This window comes from Pristis pectinata, chromosome 26 (assembly GCF_009764475.1).
Source record: "Pristis pectinata isolate sPriPec2 chromosome 26, sPriPec2.1.pri, whole genome shotgun sequence".
Taxonomy (NCBI): Eukaryota; Metazoa; Chordata; class Chondrichthyes; order Rhinopristiformes; family Pristidae; genus Pristis; species Pristis pectinata.
The window spans coordinates 28,052,755-28,073,197 of NC_067430.1; the positions used below are offsets into that span (position 1 = coordinate 28,052,755).

At 43.7% G+C, this 20,443-nt stretch overlaps 1 protein-coding gene across 1 annotated transcript in view; it reads right to left on the reverse strand.

Annotated features, from left to right (window-relative positions):
- Window positions 1-20,443, reverse strand: part of noc2l (NOC2-like nucleolar associated transcriptional repressor) — a 171,605-nt gene that overhangs the window by 146,254 nt on the left and 4,908 nt on the right. The window contains 3 exon segments of the mRNA XM_052039204.1: window positions 12,938-13,058; window positions 18,076-18,192; window positions 20,246-20,426. Coding sequence (XP_051895164.1) covers window positions 12,938-13,058; window positions 18,076-18,192; window positions 20,246-20,426 — 419 coding nt within the window.

Below are 20,443 nucleotides of genomic sequence, written 5' to 3' on the forward strand. Positions count from 1 at the left end.
ATTTTATCAAGATTCAACATACCTTCAATTCAGTTCTTTTTTAAGTAGGATGCTACAATTAAATTTCAGTGAACCTGCTAAGTTTCGAGGGAGCGCAGCCGACAGACCAGGTGAGTGGAAAGGAAACCGGGACCCCAGCAAGTCGATCAGGAGCGCAGGAACCGGAGACCCAGTGACTGGAAACTGCAAACATCACCTGGCGAGCCAGGTGCCCAACCAACAGGCATTCCGAATGGTCAGATAGGGCATTATCCGAGATTTACTGTAAATGTTATTTGCAAAAGGTGAAGTAAAAGAAAGATCTGAACGCTGGGCAGGTTCAGACGTGTTGCCAGGAAGATTTTGGCACAACCAACTTCTCCATTAACTAATGACCCCAGACCTTGAGCTGAAACGTTGGTGAAACTCCAGCCCTTCCCCATTCATTATGCAGTTTAAGTTACAATTCACAATCAGACACTAAAATGCAAATGATGTGACCAAGGGGGAACTGTGCAAATATGTTCATAATTGTTCGAGAAACACACAAGCACTGTCGAACACATTTAAATCAAACTCTTTGCATCCATGGAAACAGTGAATTATCAATATTCATCGATTCCAATTAAGCTCTGCAGCTCAAACTGACTGCATCTTTGTTTGAGATATAATAAAAGATCTGAATTATTACATCAAGCTCAAATCAAGTGACTTTGAATGAAAGAGTAGACCTCATTGATTGCGTTAACCCATTCTGCATGCTGCTGCTTCATTGACTGAGAATCGCTTTGAACATTTGGAAGGATTGCCTCAAAGTGAGAAACAAACCCAAAACAGTATCAATGCAAGTCTATTGGGTAGTTTACAATATGTATTGCTTCAGTTATTCTAACTTCTGTTCATTTGATATAACAGATACAATGGAGGTGAATCATAAAAATGTTTTTTGTGTGCAGTCTGCAGCTGTATAAAACTTTGGTTGGGCCACGCTTGGGAGTACTGTGTGCAGTTCTGGTCGCCTCATTGCAGGAAGGATGTGGAGGCTTTGGAGAGGGTGCAGAAGAGGTTCGCCAGGATGCTGCCTAGATTAGAGGGCATGTGCTATAAGGAGAGTTTGGACAAACTTGGGTTGTTTTCTCTGGAGTGTCGGAGGCTGAGGGGAGATCTGATAGAGGTTTGTAAAATTATGAGAGGCATAGATAGGGTAGACAGAATCTTTTCCCCGGGGTAGAAATGTCAAATACTAGAGGACGTGCATTTAAGATGAGAGGGGGAAAGTTAAAGGAGATGTGCAGGACACGTTTATTTTTGTAAACAGAGTGGTGGGTGTCTGGAACAGGCTGCCAGGGGTGGTGGTGGAGGCAGATATGATAGTGGCATTTAAGAAGCTTTTAGACAGACACATGAGTATGCAGGGAATGGAGTGAGAATATGAATCGTGTGCAGGCAGAAGAGATTTAGTTTAATTTGGCATCATGGTCGGCACAGACATTGTGGGCCAAAGGGCCTGTCCCTGTGCTGTACTGGTCCATGTAATCCCAATGCAACTGAGTCTGTTCAACAGATTGTAAATCACAATTGGGTGAGGCAGGTACAACAGTATCATTTAAGAAGCACTTGGACAGGTACTTGGAGGGGTATGGGCTGAACACAGGAAGTTGGGACTAGCTGGGTCGGCACTGTGGTCGGCATGGACTGGTTGGGCCGAAGGGCCTGTATCCATCCTGTATTGCTCTGTGACTCTATGATCAAGCCTGAACTACTACTTCGTGAGACCACGTTTCATTTGTGAACCAACGCCAGGAACGTGCAGATGCCTCGTCTCTAATGTTTCTAATTACTTTTGGATGAAAATCTATTCAAAAAAAGACGTGCTGAGTCCACAATGGAAACAGTGCCCCCATCTCTGGTCACCAGACTATGGGGGGACGTGAAGATTCCAGCGAGGACATTGAGGACGAGAAACCAAAAAAAAAAGAATGCAGATGCTGGAAATCTGAAATAAAAACTGAAGATGCTGGAAGAACTCAGCAAATCAGTGTCAGTGGGAAGAGCATTTCCAGCATTTTCAGTTCTTAATGCAGATAAGATTTACTACAGTGGTCCCTGGTTTGTGGGATTTCAGAGAGACTGGAGAAGGTGGGGTTGTTCCCCCAGGGTAAGGTAGTTAGAGAGCGGCTACAATACAAGTTGACAAGATCATAACAAGTTGACAGACTTTAAAAGGGTTGAGAGGGAAGATGTCCTCATTAAGTGGCGGGTGCAGAAGGGCAAAAGATACAAGAGGACTGTGAGCAGAATCACTTCTACACAAGAGTGGCGACGCTCAGGAACTCCACCCGTAAAGGAAATGGAGTCCAGTCAGGGAGTTCGAAAGGAATTCTATCAGCACTTGGGGAAATACTTGGCAGGGTTTCAGGGAAAAGAGTGGGGGAATGAGAGTGAATGGATCACTCTGCCACAGGCCAATGTAGATTTGATGGGTTGTATGATCTCCTATGCTGTAACAATTCTAAGATTCAGAATTAATCTTAAAACTAGTAATTATTCTAGCCACAACTGGTGTCTGCAGAAGTGAGTTCCAAATATCTATCACTAAGTGCAGATCTTTTTACTTTGCTCTGAGTGACCTAGCTCCAATTTTTTTGACTATGCCTTCTGCTCCCCAATTCCCCAAACAGCTGAAATAGTTTGAAAACGATAAGACCATTATAGGAGCAGAATTAGGCCATTCGGCCCATCGAGTCTGCTCCACCATTCGATCATGGCTGATTTATTTTTCCCCTCTCAACCCCATTCTCCTGCCTTCTCCCTGCAGCCTTTGATACGCTCACTAATCAAGAACCATCAACCTCCACTTTAAATAAACCCAATGGCTTGGCCCCCACAGCCGTCTGTGGCAATGAATTCCACAGATTCACCACCCTCTGGCTAAAGAAATTCCTCCTCATCTCTGTTCTAAAGGGACGTCCTTTTATTCTGAGGCTGTGACTTTGGATCCTAGACTCTCCCACCACTGGAAACATCCTCTCCACATCCACTCTATCCAGGCCTTTCAATATTCGGTAGGTTTCAATGAGATCCCCCTCTCATCCTTCTAAACTCCAGCGAGTACAGGCCCAGAACCATCAAATGCTCCTATGTTAACCCTTTCATCCCTGGGTCCATTCTGGTAAACCTCCTCTGGACCCTCCCTTCCTTCGATATGGGGCCCAAAACTGCTCACAATACTCCAAATGTGGTCTGACCAACACCTTACAAAGCTGTTTTATAAAACTTATAAAACTTATGAAACAGTTCATAAGAATTAGGTTGCAGGTATGTGGAAAGTAGCTGCAAAGCTTTAGTTTCTGGCTATGAGTGAGGATGAAAGATAAGTTACTTTGTAGAAGCAGCACCAAATAAAGGTTGGCAGAGGAACAGTATATGTTACACAAGTCAAGTTGATAGGGTGGTATAGAGGATGCATAGCGCACTTGCCTTTATTAGTCGAGGCATTGAGTTCAAGAGTCAGGAAGTTATTTTGCACCTTTATAAAACTCTGGTTTGGCTGCATCTGGAGCTTGCTTCAATTCTGGTCGCCCCATTACAGGAAGGATGCTGCCTGGATTAGAGGGCATCTTTTGCAAGGGGAGGTTGGACAAACCATTGTTGTTTTCTCTCAAGAGGCAGAGGCTGAGGGGAGAGCTGATAGAAGCTTCCAAAATTAGGAGAGGCATAGATAGAGTAGACAGCCGGTATCTTTTTCCCAGGGTCAAAATGTCTAATACTAGAGGGCATGTATTTAAGGTGGGGGTAAGTTCAAAGGAGATGTGTGGGGCAAATTTTGTTTTACAGAGAGTGCTGGGTGCCTGGAATGTGCTGCCTGGGGTGGTGGTGGAGGCAGATATGATGGAGATGTTTAAGAGGCTCTTGGATGGGAACATGAATTTGTAGAGAATGGAGGGATATGGACCACGTGCAGGCAGAAGGGATTAAGTGTCATTAGTTTAATTAGTTCAGCACAGCATTGTGGGCCGAAGGGCCTGTTCCTGTGCTGTACTGTTCAATGTTCTATGTTAACACATCTGCATTCACTGCATAATGCTGAGAATGCTATCTGGACATGTGTCAAAGGGGTGAACTTTCAAGTAACGCAAAGGGGTCATCTGTGTCAGTAAGGGGATCAATAGTAGGCTATTTTTATCTTTAACCATATTAATTGGTGTTTGATCTGCTAAATCTGTCTCCTGAGTGACAGGCGTAAAAATCAGGAGCTGGGAAAGAGTCCATAATTGGGGGAGCAGAGTAGAGCCAGAGGAGATTACAAGACGGAGAGAGCCAAAGGAACAGAGAGATTTGAAAAGAAGGATGAAAACTTGGAAAATTGGAGTGGGAAACAGCATGGATCAGTCAACAAATAGATGATGGAGAATGTGACGGGGTATGAGGTATAGACGGCAGAGTTTTGGACACCCCAAGGTTTATGGGTGGGAGGTTGACCTGAGACATGTTGGAATGATTTAATGCAGGGATAAAAGTCTGCGGTTCCGTCGACACTTGCCGCTGCTTCAGGAAAGCAGCCGACATAATCAAGGGCGCCTGCCACCCCAGTCATTCTCTCTTCTCCCCTCTCCCGTCGGACAGAAGATAACAAAAACTTGAGAGCATGAACCACCAGGCTCGAGGACAGCTTCTATCCCGCTGTTATCGGACTCTTGAACGGACCTCTCATACGCTAAAAGATGAACTCTTGAAACCTTGATCTCCCAATCTACCTTGCCATGGCCCTTGCACTTTATTCGTCTACCTGCACTGCACTTTCTCTGTAACTACAACACTATATTCTACTTTCTGTTTTCTTTTTACTGCCTCGATGTAATTATGTATGACGTGATCTGTCTGGATGGCACGCAAAACAAAAGCTCTTCACTGCATCTCGGTACATGCGACAATAATAAACCAATAAAAAGGATGAGCATGCCCAAAATGTAAATGTAAGGTAGGACAGGGCAGCCCTGAGTGACAGATCAAATTCAAGAGATCAGTACATTTGAAAACTTCCTTAGCAAGTTGAAAACTTCCTTCGTAAGCTGACAAGTGGATTGTGCAATGCTTTTTGAAAGAGTACTGTTAGACCAAGCACGATAAGTACACAATGATCAGATTAGCTCTACCACGAGAGAATTTCCAAAAACAGCCAAGAACCTGGACAATGCTGCCACAGTTCCTGAGTAATCACGGCCTCTCAGATGTGACATTGTTTCTTTTGTTGATTGTTCTTCTCAAAGGAAAAAGCAGGTGTAGAAATTGAAGTAGCTTTACAAAGGGAATGGCAATCTTCGTGGTATCTATAGTACAACACAGCTCTTACATCACACACGGGGAACAGAAAGGACACATCACACAGCAGAAAATACCAGAGTAAAAAGAAAGTTTAAAAGGTAATACGACCACCTAGATTACACCAGCCCACATCACAGTATCCTTTCCTGAAACAAAAATGAATCACTTTCAAAATGTGGGCACCAATGACTAGGCCTACATCAACGGCCCATTGTTAACATCCTTAAGTCTATTGGTGGCGCTCGATGGACTAAGTCATAACTTGGCTTTGGTCCAAGAACTCTTCAACCTACTATTTACCACTCTTTAATAAGTCTTTTACAATACTGGCACAAGTTTATTTTTGATTTTTAACTGTTAAAATGAACACCAGATCTAAAGCGTCAGCTAATGGCAAAGGTAATGGAGACCAACCTACTTTGGAAGCTATTTCTAATCTGGATAGAAAGTTTGACCGGAGCTTTGCCGAATTGAAGTCCATTTTAAAGGACTTTGAAGACAAACAAAATACTCTTATCCAGGAAAACGCCAAACAAATGCAACTAATTGCTGAACTTGACCAAGCTGGTAAAGAGAGAGATGCCAAACTCCATTCACTTGAAAAAGCCTTAATTATGACCAAGCAAAACCTGGAAAAGCAACAGCAGAGGATCATCGACCTGGAAGGACGCAGCAGGAGGAAAAATTCAAGAACCATCAATTTTCCAGAGACCACCGAGACTGGTAACCCTACGGCATTCTTTTCTAAACTTCTGGTCGATGTGTTTGGTTCCGAAATGTTCCCTGTTCAGCCCATTCTGGATAGAGCTCACAAAGCATTAAGATCCAAACCTGCTCTGGATCAGAAACCTCGGCCAGTAATATTGAGATTTCATTATGTCAGCGTCAAGGAACTCCTGATTCGCACCGCTCATGGACGTGGAATGATTCAATTTAAACAATGGAAGTTTTGAATAGTTGAAGATTACACCCCAGAAGTTATGAAACAAAGACTGACCTACAAACCAATTATGGCTCATCTCTATCAAAGCAATTATTATCCTGCATTATTATTCCCAGCAAGGTTGAGAACTACACTACCTGATCTCGCAAATGGTTTAAATCCATCCACGAGGCCGAGAAATTTCTTTTGAACTAACTTTTAATTTTAGAAGCTAAGAAATGCGGAAGAGACACAGTGTTTTTCCTTTGATTTACTACCTACTTGCTTTATTATCCAATTAGTTTTTAGATTTAAACCTTCTTTTTCCTTCCTTTAATATTTTTAATGTTTTGTTTTAATAATAATCAAGAATTTAACAAAATGACTGATCGTTTGCTTTCTTTTCCAAATAATTATTAAACTGTATTTTTTAAATGTCGACTGTTAATGCTCTTTGGCTCTGTTTCAATCTCACAACTATGTTGTTAGTTCGATATCTTTGTTTGGATTATGTTATTCACCTCTAGACCAAATGGGTGGTTCATATATTTTTCAATTTGGGCTACTGTCACCAATAGAACTGGGGTTAGTTCAATTAGAGGGGAGCTTTCTGGCTGTCTATTGGCCAGCTTTCGGGCTATTGGGGGAGGGGGGTGGGGCTGTTTTTAGGTTTTTTTTCTTCTGGGCTAAACTACAAATTTTTCTAAATTGTCGTCATATCCGCTTCCTCTTTGAACTTTTTTTTTACTTCTTTCTGCTGGTAAGACTCGCATATACCAAGATTAACCCTTTACATACCATGTGTTTTTTAAATCTGTTAATAAGACTTTTAATTTTATTTCATGGAATGTTAACGGCTTAGACAATCCGGTTAAGCGCAAGAAGATCTTTAAAGTTTTTCATAGATTAAATGCTCAGATCATCTTCGTTCAGGAGACTCACATCAGGAAGAAAGATAATCAACATTTTTGTTAGATTTTGGAGGGGTCAACAGTTCCATTCAAATTCACAAGCAAAGGTGAAAGGAGTTTCTATTTTTATAGACTCCTCAATTTCGTTTGTCCATCATGAGACAATATCAGACCCAAATGTTAGATTTTTATTAATTACTGGTCTACTTCATAATAAAAAAGTTGTTATGGTTAATGTTTATGCACCCAGTGTAGATCACCCTGAATTTTTTAAACATCTGTTTGCATTTTTTCTGAATTTAAATGAATACACTGTGATTATGGGTGGAGACTTTAACTGTTGTCTAAACCCCTCGATGGATAGATCTGTGTCAAATCCTGCACTTCCAAACAAATCTGCTGTCTTTATTAATGCCTTCTTAGTTGAATCTGGAATTTTAGATGTTTGGAGATTTCTACACCCATATGATAAAGAATTTTCATTCTTTTCTCATGTCTACCATAATCACTCGAGGATTGATTATTTTTTTATTGATGCTAGACTAGCTCCACTTACTATGAACTGTAAATACAATGCAATTGCTATTTCTGATCATGCACCATTGAGATTATCAATTAAATTACCAGATGTATCCTTTGATGTCAGACAATGGCGATTTAACCCTTCTCTACTACAAGACTTAGATTTCGTCCAATTTATTAAAGAACAGATTTCATTTTTCTTTTTAACTAATTTGACTTTAGAAATCTCCAGTGGAATAATATAGGATACTTTTAAAGCATATATCCGTGGTCAAATTATTTCATATTCCACTGGATTGAAAAAAACGAACTAATAACAAAATACGTATATTGGCTGACAAGGTTAAAGAAATCGATAAAAAATATTCTGATACTCCTAATATGGAGCTTTTTAAAAAGAGAACAGAACTCCAACTGCAACATAGTTTATTATTAACATCTTCAATTGAAAATCTACTACTTAAAAACAGAAGTCAATTTTATATGCATGGTGACAAATCTGGTAAATTATTGGCCAACCAATTGAAAGCTACTTTATCTAAACGTCAGATTAATAAAATTCGTAAACCAGATGGTACCTACACAATAGATTAGGTTCAAATTAACAAATCCTTTCAAGAATTTGATTCTTTTTCATATCTATCAGAATCCTCCGAGGATCCTACATTAATGCATGAATTTTTAAGAGATCTGAAGATTCCCCAATTATCTTTAAATGAACGTTCTACATTAGATGCTCCCATTTCGGAGGAAGAAATATTTTCAATGAACTCGGGTAAAGCACCCGGCCCTGACGGATATACAGCTGAATTTTTTAAATCCTTTTCTGATATTCTTGTTCCCTGGTTAGCCAAAATTTTTAAAGATGCCCTATCAGTGGGTAATCTACCACAATCTTTCTATGAAGCAACTATTTCTTTAATTCTTAAAAAGGATAAAGATCCCACTGATTGTTCATCTTATAGACCTATTTCTTTATTAACATCCTTAAGATGATGGTGGGGAGTTGGACGGTCGGCGGGGAGCTGGACGGGCGGCGGGGAGCTGGACAGACAGACGGATGGATGCTGCCTGGCTGCTGAGTTCCTCCAGCATCATCGTGTTTTTCATCGTTAACAAGTCCTTCAGGCCACCGAGTCAATTCTCCCCGTTGCCATCAACTTCCCTCAGAATCTACCACTCCCCTCCACATTAGGGTCAATTCACAGAGTCCAATTAACCTACCGGTCTGCAGGTCTCTGGGACGTGGGAAGAAACCGAGGCATCCAGGGGGAACCCAGGGAGTCACAGGGAGGAAGTTCAAACTCCACATAGGCAGCACCAGAGGTCAGGATTGAACCTGGGTCGCTGTGCCTATTAGGCAGCATCTCTGCTAGTTATACCACTGTGCCTCTTGAATTGCTGTAGTCCAGGAATGAAGGTGCTCCCAACAATGGTGTTAATTGGGAAGTTGCAGAGGTACTGGAGAGGGAAGTTCAGCCTCTCGAGCCCATTTGCTCAGTAAGATCATGGCTCATTTACAAATCCATCAACTAGTTTTGGGCTGCATGGTCTCCTCTGAAAAATCAATGACAATCATGGATTTAAAATTGTCTGTTGAGTTCGTGACTTTTGCTCTCTGTGGGTAGTGTGCGACACATCTCTCAGCCTCTGTTCCAGCTCTTTGTGCCATCCAGGGTGATCCACATCTACAAGAGGATGTAGTGTGACCTGGGAGGAACGTCAGTGGGGGTGGTCTTCACACATACCTGCTGCCCTGGCCCTTCAAATTGGCAGTGGTCGCAGGTTTGGGAGCTGCGTGCCAGTTCGATCTCATGGATCAGTGAGCAGCCACTAACACAGTCCTGCACCTGGGAGATGGACCTACAGTTGACTTCTAGTTATCCAGGAGGGGAGCACGTCCACGGATAGTGCAGGAAAATGGCACTAGTGAGCAGCAGGACAGTCCCCAAGGGCCGCACTGTCTACTCTTGCTCCTAATCCTTCTGCTCAAAAAATCAACTAACGCAAAGGAGGCCAATAACCGCCGCAAGAGCCCGTCTGCAGTGATCGTGGGCTGTATCTCCGTACCCAGCACCTTCCACCCATCACACAAAGCATGTCTTCAACAGCAGGCCATGCAGCAGGTCCACTTGAAGGCATGAGAGGGCACATACAGAACACAGGAACAGGCCCTTCGGCCCATGATATCTGTGCTGAATACTATGCCAAATTAAACTAAATCTCTTCTGCCTGCACACGATCCATATCCCTCCAGTCCCTGCATGTTCGTGCGTCTCTCTAAATGCCTCTTAAACACCTCTGTTGTTCCTGCCTCCACCACCACCCCTGGCAGTGCATTCCAGGCACCCACCACTCTCTGTGTCAAAGAACTTGCCCGGCACATCTTAGATCAGATATCTTTATTAGTCATGTGTACATCGAAACACAGAGTGAAATGCATCTTTTGCGTAGAGTGTTCTGGGGGCAGCCCGCGATCGCCATACTTCTGGTGCCAACATAGCATGCCCACAACTTCCTAACCCGTACGTCTTTGGAATGTGGGAGGAAATGGGAGCACCCAGAGGAAACCCACGCAGACATGGGGAGAACGTACAAACTCTTACAGATAGCGGCCGGAATTGAACCCAGGTCGCTGGCGCTGTAATAGAAATACGCTAACTGCTACACTACATGTCCTCCAATATTTAACATTTCTACTCTGGGAAAAAAGACACTGGCTGTCTACTCTATCTATGCCTCTCATAACTTTATAAACTTCTGTCAGGTCTCCCCTCAGCCTCTGACACTCCAGAGAAAACAACCCAAGTTTGTCCAAACTCTCCTTATAGCACATGCCCTCTAATCTAGGCAGCATTCTAGCTAACCTCTTCTGCACCCTCTCCAAAGCCTCCACATCCTTCCTGTAATGGGGCGACCAGAACTGCACACTGTACTCCAAGTGCGACCTGACCAAAGCTTTATACAGATGTAACATGACTTCCTGACTCTTATACTCAATGCCACGACCAATGGAGGCAAGCATGCCATCTGCCAGCTGCTCCTCAAGGCACTGCCCTTCTTCAGCATAAACCTGCACTAGCCCCACGAGTGGGACCAGCAGCTGGCAAGCACAGTCTTCCTGCTGTGTGTCACCAGTGCAGCCTTAGCTCCAGGACGGCAGCACACCTGTCTGTCTGCACGACGTCCTGAAGCACGAGTACCTTGTCATGGTCCTTGCACCTCATTGTCTGCCTGCACTGCACTTTCTCTGTAACTGTAACACTTTATGCTGCATTCTGTTATTGTTTTCCTTTGCATTGATGTGATGAAATAATCTGTCTGGATGGCATGCAAAACAAAGTTTTTCACTGTACCTTGGTGCATGTGACAATAATAAACCAATTTACCAAGAGTGAGCTGTGGAGTGGTGCACAGACAAATCACCCTAAACTGGGCCCCAACAGCAGCAGAAGCAACAACCACCCAAGACCCCTCCGCCCCCTGCCCCCCCCCCCCCCCCACCCAAGAGTCACCTCTGCCAAAGGTAGCCCATCCCTGAGAGGACAGGCGGTCTGCAAACCTCAGGGGGTTCCTCCAGCACAGTGCAGTGTTAGACCAGAAACGCCAGCTTATTACCCCCTTGCAGAGTTAACCCACAATCTAGCTGCTGGATAATCATGAGTTGACTGTGCAAATAAAAGAAACGCCACTGCTTGTAAGGTTTCCTAACCACGGTGAACTTGCAAGGTCAGAGTGGGAAACTTGTTGATCGTTCACAAAACATGGAGGTCGCTGGCGAGGTCAACCTCACCGATCACGTTGTGGCGTTTGGAATCACATACAAGGGGAAGGATAGCAGATCTCCCAACAGGACTAGAGGTCGTAAGTTTAGGGTAAGGGACAAGAGTTTTAGAGGAGATCTGAGGAAGAATGTTTTCACCCAGAGGGTGGTTGGAATCTGTAACACCCCACCTGAGTGAATGGTGGAGGCAGAGACTCCGTCAACAGTTTAAGAAATAACTCAACGAGCACTTGGATCACCAAGGCATACATAGAAACTACGGATCAAATGCTGGTAAATGGGATTAACGTAGACAGGTACTTGATGGTTGGCATGGAGATGTGGGCTGAAGGGCCTGTCACTGTGCTGTATAATTTGATGACATTAGTGAACTAGATGGGATTTTATGACCATCCAATAGTTTCACGATCACCATTAAGGATGCCACATTTTTATTGTAGATTTGTTTAGTTAACTGAATTTAAATTCCCCAGCTAGTATGATGGGAGTAAAACACTTCCAGGTTATTAGTCCTCGAGGAAGCCATCATGCCACCTTTAAAGATGGTATTGATAAGATGGACTCTTGACCTCACAATCTACCTTGTTAATTTCTACAGACGTACGGTGGAGAGCATTCTGACTGGTTGCATCACCGCCTGGTATGGAGGCTCCAATTCACAGGATTGTAAGAGGCTGCAGAGGGTTGTAGACTCAGCCAGCTCCATCACGGGCACAGCCCTCCCCACCCTCTGGCATCTTCAAGAGGCAGTGCCTCAGGAAGGTGGCATCCATCACTAAGGACCCTCACCACCCTCTTCAAGTTACTACCATCGGGGAGGAGGTACAGGAGCCTGAAGACCCGCACTCGATATAGGAACAGCTTCTTCCCCTCCACCATCAGATTTCTGAACGGTCCATGAACACTACCTCATTTTTTTTGCACTATTTATTTATTTTTGTAATTTATAGTAAAACAACAAATTTTACATCATATAAGTCAGTGATAATAAATCTGATTCTGATTATGGCTTTGCACATTATGGCCTGCACTGTACTTTCTCTGTAACTGTAACACTTTATTCTGCATTGTTATTGTTTTCCCTTGTACTGCCTCAATGCACTGATGTGATGAAATGATCTGTATGAATGGCATGTTTTTCACATGTACCGAGAAGCCAAATGGCTCTGAGCTCAATATGTTAAGTGTCATGGCATTCCCGCAGGTCAAGGTCCAGAGGGAAACAGACCATGACCATTCAATATAGAGATACGGATAGGAAGATCAAGAGGTCAGAACTGGAGCAGTCCGGAGATCTCATGGGAATACAGGAGGAGCCTAAAGAGGGAGGGAAGGTCAAGACGATGGGGGTGGCATCTGAAAATAAATTACGATTGAGGCACAGCTTAGGAGCATGCACTTGCTGTCAGTTAAGGAAAATATAAGCATAGGTTCACGTAAATACAACTTATTGGATTTTACTTCTCCGAGATTGTGAAGGTTTCACACACTCACCAGAACTGTCTTCTACTTTGTATTTCCCAGGTTGCCCACTCTCGTCATCTCCTTTGGTTGTGGAGACTGCCGCCTTAAATGCCATAACAATTTCATGTAACAGCTTAAACGTTAACTTGTCCTGCGATGGGAGAGATTTGGGGTATTTTTAATGACCAGAAGTAGATAAGACAAAATAACGTATTTATTAGTCACATGTACATCGAAACACACAGTGAAATGCATCTGTTGCGTAGAGTGTTCTGGGGGCAGCCTGCAAGTGTCGCCACGCTTCCGGCGCCAACATAGCATGCCCACAACTTCCTAACCCGTACACCTTTGGAATGTGGGAGGAAACCGGAGCACCCGGAGGAAACCCACCCAGACACGGGGAGAACGTACAAACTCCTTATAGACAGCGGCTGGAATCAAACCCGGGTCGCTGGCACTGTAATAGCGTTACGCTAACCGCTACACACTATGAACTTAGTTGGATGCGAGACTACTTCACATTTCATTTACAGGTGCAACTACAGTGCTGAAGAGTGCTGTTAGTCACCAGCATCCGACCTCAGCATCTGCCATAGGGAAACGTCCATCAACAACAGCTTGCATTTAAATAGCGTCTTTAAGGCAACAAAACATCCTGAGACTCTTCACTGGTTGATATCAAACAAAGACCGACACTGCATCGTACAAGATGTTAGGGCAGGTATCCTTAAAGTTTAGCTGGACATCTGGATATCAAAGAAGCATGTTAAAGAAGCAAAGTGAGAGGCAGAGAGGTTTAGGGAAGGAGCATTGATTATAAAAACTGGAAAATCATGTTGCAGCTGTATAAAACTTTGGTTAGGCACTGTGTGCAGTTCTGGTCACCACACTATAGGAATAATGTGGCGGCTTCAGAGAGGGTGCAGAAGAGGTTCACCAGGATTAAAGAGTATTAGCTATAAGGAGAGGCTGGACAAACTCAGATTGTTTTCTCTGGAGCATCGGAGGCTGAAGGGCAACCGGATAGAAGTTTATAAAGTTATGAGGCAAGTATCAGGTAGATGGTCAGAGTCTTTTTATCAGGGCAGAAGTATCAAATATCAGAGGGGAGAGGATTAAGGTGAGAAGGGGAAAATTTAAAGAAGACGTGGAAAGCAAGTTTATTTTGTTACACAGAGTGGTAGGTGCCTGGTTCGCGCTGCCGGGGGAGGTGGTGGAAGCAGATACGATGGCACCGTTAAAGAGGCATTTAGACACTTGAACAGGCAGGGAATGGAGGGATACAGGCCATGTGCAGACAGATGGGATGAGTTAGATTGGCATCATGGTCGGCACAAACATGGTGGGCCGAAGGGCCTGTTCCTGTGCTGTACTGCTCTATGTTCTAAGCCCAGAGTTTAGGACTTTAGTAGCTGTTGTCATGGCTGCCGTTGGTGGAGAGGTTCTATTTGGGATGATCAAGAGCCTAGAGAAGAGGGTTGGAGTATTGTGTTCAGTTCTCGTCATGTCATTATAGAAAGGATGTGGAAGCTTTAGAGAGGGTGCAGAGGAGATTAGCCAGGATGTTGCCTGGATTGGAGAGCATGTCTTATGAGGATAGGTTGAGTGAGCTAGGGCTTTTGTCTTTGGAGTGGAGGAGGATGAGAGGTGACTTGATAGAGGTGTACAAGATGATAAGAGGCATAGATCAAGTGGACAGTCAGACTTTTTCCCAGGGCAAAAATGGCTAACACAAGGGGGCATAATTTTAAGGTAATTGGAGGAAGATATAAGGGGGATGTCAGGGGCAAGTTTTTTTACCCAGAGAATGGTGGGTGTGTAGAATGCACTGCCGGCAGAGGTTGTGGGGGCAGATACATTAGGGACATTTAAGAGACTCTTAGATAGACACATGAATGATAGAAAAATAGGGGGCTATGTGGGAGGGAAGGGTTAGATAGATCTTAGAGCAGGATAAAATGTCAGCACAACATTGTGGGCTGAAGGGCCTGTACTGCGCTGTAGTGTTCTATGTTAGAAGAGATGGGGGGAGGGGGAACGGTGGTTTGAGAACCAGGGCAGACTAGGAGCCAGTGTAGGTCAGCGAGCAGGGAGTGACGGACAAATGGAACCTGGTACTAGGCGAAGCAGATAGTTGGCTGGGAGACTGACCAGGCAGAGGGCTGGAAGAGTGAAGTCTGGACATAACAGAACCTGGATGAGGGTCAGAGTGTACAGGCAGCCTGAGCAATGGGGAGGAAAAGAATCACATTCAACACCAAACACACCATCAGGTTACAAGTGATCTGGCCCAGCCTAAGAAAGCAGACAGGGCAAAGTAGGGAGTCTGCAGCTGGGATCAAAGACGAAGACTTTGTTCTTCCCAATACTCAGTGGGAGGAAATTTCTTCTCATGCTGGACAAATGGTCTAACAAACCAAAGATAATGGAAGGGGCTAGAGGTAGAGCGTACACGTGGTACGTGATACATGTTCAGAAGTGGGCAGCACTTAGATGTGAAGCTAGAATGTCCCAAAGCACTTCACAGGAAAGTCAACGGACAAAATTTGATAGATCCCTAAGCAGAGCACTCCACTATTTGATAAACTCAACACCTGGCATACTTGATGGAGAGTGGCTTATGATTTAATTCTCAGCCTGTGTTGTGTCGGTTAATCCCTATTAGCTCCCCAAAGAACAACTTGCATCATCACCCTATGGCTGAGTAGAAAGCAGATGACGTTGGGACACTTCCCAATCCAATAGCTAACTGGTAACCCCAATCCCAAGGGCCAAACATGCAGTATTTCCCCAAAAGAATAACCTAATAATTTGGAAGTTCTCCTCTGCTCTGACGAAATGCCATCAACCTGAAATTTTATCTTTCTCTCTCCACAGATGCTGCCTGGCCTGATGAGCATTTCCAGCACTTTCGATTTTGATTTCAGGTTCCCAGCATCAGCAGTTCTTTGATCTAAAATTTGAACCCACTTGCCCCACATAATGAAGAGTGTCTCAGCTGAAGTGCTCCAGTTTTCATGGAATGATGTACTCAAGCTACAGCTCAGAAGAAAACAAGGAAAGAAAAAATGTAATTAAATCAGGTCGACATTGCTTTAGTTCAGATCCCACTTTGTAATTTCCCCGTTGTTACCATTAGCAAGTCTAGAGCAGTATCTTCTTCATGAAGTACAAATATTTCAAAACATTGCTGCAACTGATATTGCATTTGATGTATTAAAAAAAAGTGACAATGCATCTACAGCATTTTCTAACAGTTTCAAACCAAGTACAATTGCCCCAAATGTCTGCCGTGACTGGATGTCATGAAGATTTAATCAAATGTAAAAAAAAAACTCTGATTCATGTCGGTTATTTTTATCTATTTCTTCACTGGCAGTGTGAAAGTGAGTGATTTTCCATACAGAGTTTGCACTGTCAAATGTACTGTGAAGCAGAGCACATAGGAAGTATACTCACTTCAGGCAAGGAGGAGACATCTGTGCCATAAGAACAAGACCAGCTTTAAGGTGCATGGTTATTATGACCTTTCCAGCAGCAAAGACAGAGCTCAGTTAATTTTTTTACACTGTGATAAGACTATTGAATGGTTCCCTTATACGATGAGATGGACTATGACCTCACGATCTACCTTGTTGTGACCTTGCAGCTTATTGCACTGCACTTTCTCTGTAGCTGTGACACTTTACTCTGTACTGTTATTGTTTTTACCTGTACTACATCAATGCACTCTGTACTAACCCAATATAACTGCACTGTGTAATAAATTGACCTGTACGATCGGTATGCAAGACAAGATTTTCACTGTACCTCGGTATAAGTGACTCAATAATAAACCAATACTAATAATAAACCAATACCAAAAATCCCCACACTGGTGTCATTTTCATCCATATACTCTGGTCACACAAGTCAGACCTTACATCTCATTCAGCATGGAGTTCTTTAGCAAGTAGGCCAGTGTGAAGAGCAGCTTCAAGGTTAGAGGTACAGACATCTGTAGTGCCATTTCGCCAGTGAAAATACAATTTGCTGTAAGCAAGTGACGGGACCAAGTGACTTGCTGCTTTGCCAGGAACAACACACACACACACAAAGTGCTGGAGGAACTCAGCAGGTCAGGCAGCATCTATGGAGGGAAATAAAGAGTCGACCTTTCGGGTCGAGACCCTTTATCAGGACAATGGAGCTCGACAACTGCAGACCAATACCTTTTAAAGCATGATTTGAAGTTGGACACCACACCAAACATTTGTCCCCAGGGTCTCACTGCAACAGGAGTCCAGTAGCTTAATGGCAAGGGTAATGCACAATTGGATAACATATCACTCAGAACACAGAAATGCTCCCAAAAGTTGTATCAATTTTCAATGCATAGTCCACAGTGTAACACATATTGAATTTGGCTCACATATTATGTATGAAACAAAAGTGTGCAGATTCAACGCTATACAAAGTCCTCAAGATCAATAAAACTTGCATGATCTGATGTTATCTCGTTCCTCCTCAGCTTTGTAATAATCTCCAGTCATACACTTCTGAGATCTCTGCCCTCTTGACCACTGATGAATGTTATCGCTCCACAAACACACATGCCCTCAGCTACCATGGTCCCAAACTCAGGAACTGCCTCCGTAAACTTCTTCATCTCTCTCTCCTCCCTTAAGGCTCTCCCTAAAACCAGAATGCAATCAAGCTTTTGGCCACTTGCCTTGATATCTCCTAAAGGAGTCCCATGTCAGATTCTGCTTGCCAATACTTGTGCAGTACCTTAGGATAGTCATAGATTCATGCAGTAATACAGCATGGGAAAAGGCCCTTCAGCCCATCTCGTCCATGCTGACCAAGCTAATCCCATTTACCCACATTTGGCTCATATCCCCCTAAACCTTTCCCATCCATGTATCCGTCCAAATGTCTTCTAAATGTTATCATTGTACCTCCTTAACCACTTTCTCTGGCAGCTCGTTCCATATACACACCACCCTCTGCATGAAGAAGTAGCCCCTCGGGTCTCTTTTAACTCTTTCTCCTCTCATGTTCAACTTATGCCCTCTAGTTTTTGGTTTCCTTTCCAAGGCACGTGTAACGTTAAAGTGCCTATTAAAACCAAAGTGCGTTATGGTGCAAAGAGTAGCAGAAGTTTAATTAGGGCAAGTCCAACTTACCTCTGCTGCCTCTCTCCAGGTTTCAACCATTCGGACGGTGACTGGTATTGAGTCTCTGGCTTTATTGCTCTTTGGGGCTGGTCCTTTCTCTTCCTCTTCCTCTTCATCACTTGCTACCTTCAAGGGAAAAAGTTTTTAACAAAGTTATTTATATTTATTCCAGAAACAGCACACCCTCCGTGAGTGCCCTATCCACTATGAATCGTTTATATTCAGCCCCATAACTACCTTCACAGAATGGTCATAGCAGAAGAAGCCATTCAGCCTGTCAAATCTATACTGACCCCGCAATCCAGTCAATCCTACTCTCTATTCTGTCCTTGGCACCCAGGAAATTTGTCCCAGCTCTCCTTTTAAATTCTACAATGTTACAGGTCCTACCCAGGTTACAAACACTCAACTTATGTCCAGCCCATCCATACCAACGAACATTTGGGAGACAAGCATTTGGGATGGATTTACCAGCTGCAGACATCCTCTGGCAGGGGTTGGGGGAGCTCGGATCGTGGCAGTATCATTGCACCTCGTAGAGAAATCGAAATGGTTGTGTCAAACGGCCTGATTTAACCACACAATGCCCTCGGTTGGCTTTTGCTTTTATTTAAATATATAGCCGGTCAGACACATTTCAGACTTGTGAACTGTTCAGGTTACAAACAGTTCTCAGGAATGGAACCCTATCATAACCTAGGGAGGGCCTGTTTTAGGCACAGTAGTGTAGCGGTTAGCGTAACGCTTTACAGCGCCAGCAACCCGGGTTCAATTCCAGCCACTGTCTGTAAGGAGTTTGTATGTTCTCCCCGTGTCTGCGTGGGTTTCCTCCGGGTGCTCCGGTTTCCTCCCACATTCCAAAGACGTACAGGTTAGGAAGTTGTGGGCGTGCTATGTTGGCGCCGGAAGCGTGGCGACACTTGCGGGCTGCCCCCAGAACACTCTACGCAAAAAGATGTATTTCACTGTGTGTTTTGATGCACGTGACTAATAAAGATATCTTAACTTAATCTTCTTTTTCTATTGTCAAGGATAACACAAGAATTAGAGGCCAAGGGCTTGAGATTATAAAATCCACTCTGGGTTTGCATGCCAAGTGATTTGTACATTAAATAGTGAGTTACATTTCTGCCTACATCCTATATGTTGAGACTGATGTTTAGATACAAATGTTCCGGCTAATTTTTCTTGGAATAAAGGTAAATATTATATGTAATAGAAACAGAAAATGCTGGGAATATCTTTTGCCAACCTCTAAGTTTCCCTAGAAGTTTCACTTTTTATTTCAGATTTCCAGCACCTGCAATACTTTGGTCTGTTGGTTGTTCCAAAGGTGTTCAGATTGAGAGGGAGGGAAACCCAGAAGCAGAGGACATGGTTTCAGAATAAGAGGTCACCCACTTAAGATAGAACTGAGGAGATATTCACTCTCACAGAAGGTTCCAAATCTGTGGGCCGAAGGGCCTGTTTTTTTGTGCTGTATGGTTCTAGAATTCTGCCCTCCAGGGAGCTGTGGAAGGCAAGATGTTGACTGTATTTGAGCCAAGATAGATGTATAATTGGTCTAAAGAGCAGTTGAGGGTTATGGGGAACAGGCAGGAAAGTGGAGTTGAAAGCAAGATCAGATTGGCCACCACTTCATTGACTGGCAGAGCAGATTCAAGACAACAAATGGCCAAATACTTCTAATGGTTGTAATAAATTCACAACCGCAACATTTGATTTTTTTCCGTGGTTCAGAATATCCAGCACTCTTAATGTGGAGCAAACCACAACTTTGGAATTAACAATAATGCAATGGAAGTTGATCAAATCGATTAGCCAAACTGAGCAACGGCCCCAGTTTAAACGTGGTGGGTTTTAAGTAGTGGAGATTGTGATGCAACCACTTCCCAAACATCTGGCTAGTAGACGGAAACATAAGGCCATAAGACAAAGGAGCAGAAGTCGGCCTTTCGGCCCATCGAGTCTCCTCCGCCATCCAAATGATCCATTCTCCCATTTAGCCCCACTCCCCCGCCTTCTCACCATAACCTTTGATGCCCTGGCTACTCAGATACCTATCAATCTCTGCCTTAAATACACCCAATGACTTTGCCTCCACAGCCGCCCGTGGCAACAAATTCCACAGATTCACCACTCTCTGGCTAAAGAAATTTCTCCGCATAAGGAGACTAACCCCCAGCTCCTCCGGCAAGACATGCAGCTGGTTCTCGTCATCGTCCGAACTATCGCTGTCGTCAAAGTTCAGCAGCTTCTGGTCATTTTCCGCTAGGAACTTGAAGAACTCGGGATCCTTCTCCTTCAGTCGCGAGAGCTGCTCCTTGTGCTCTTGGGCAGCACCTTTTGGTTTCTCTTTACTACCAGAGGGGGGAAA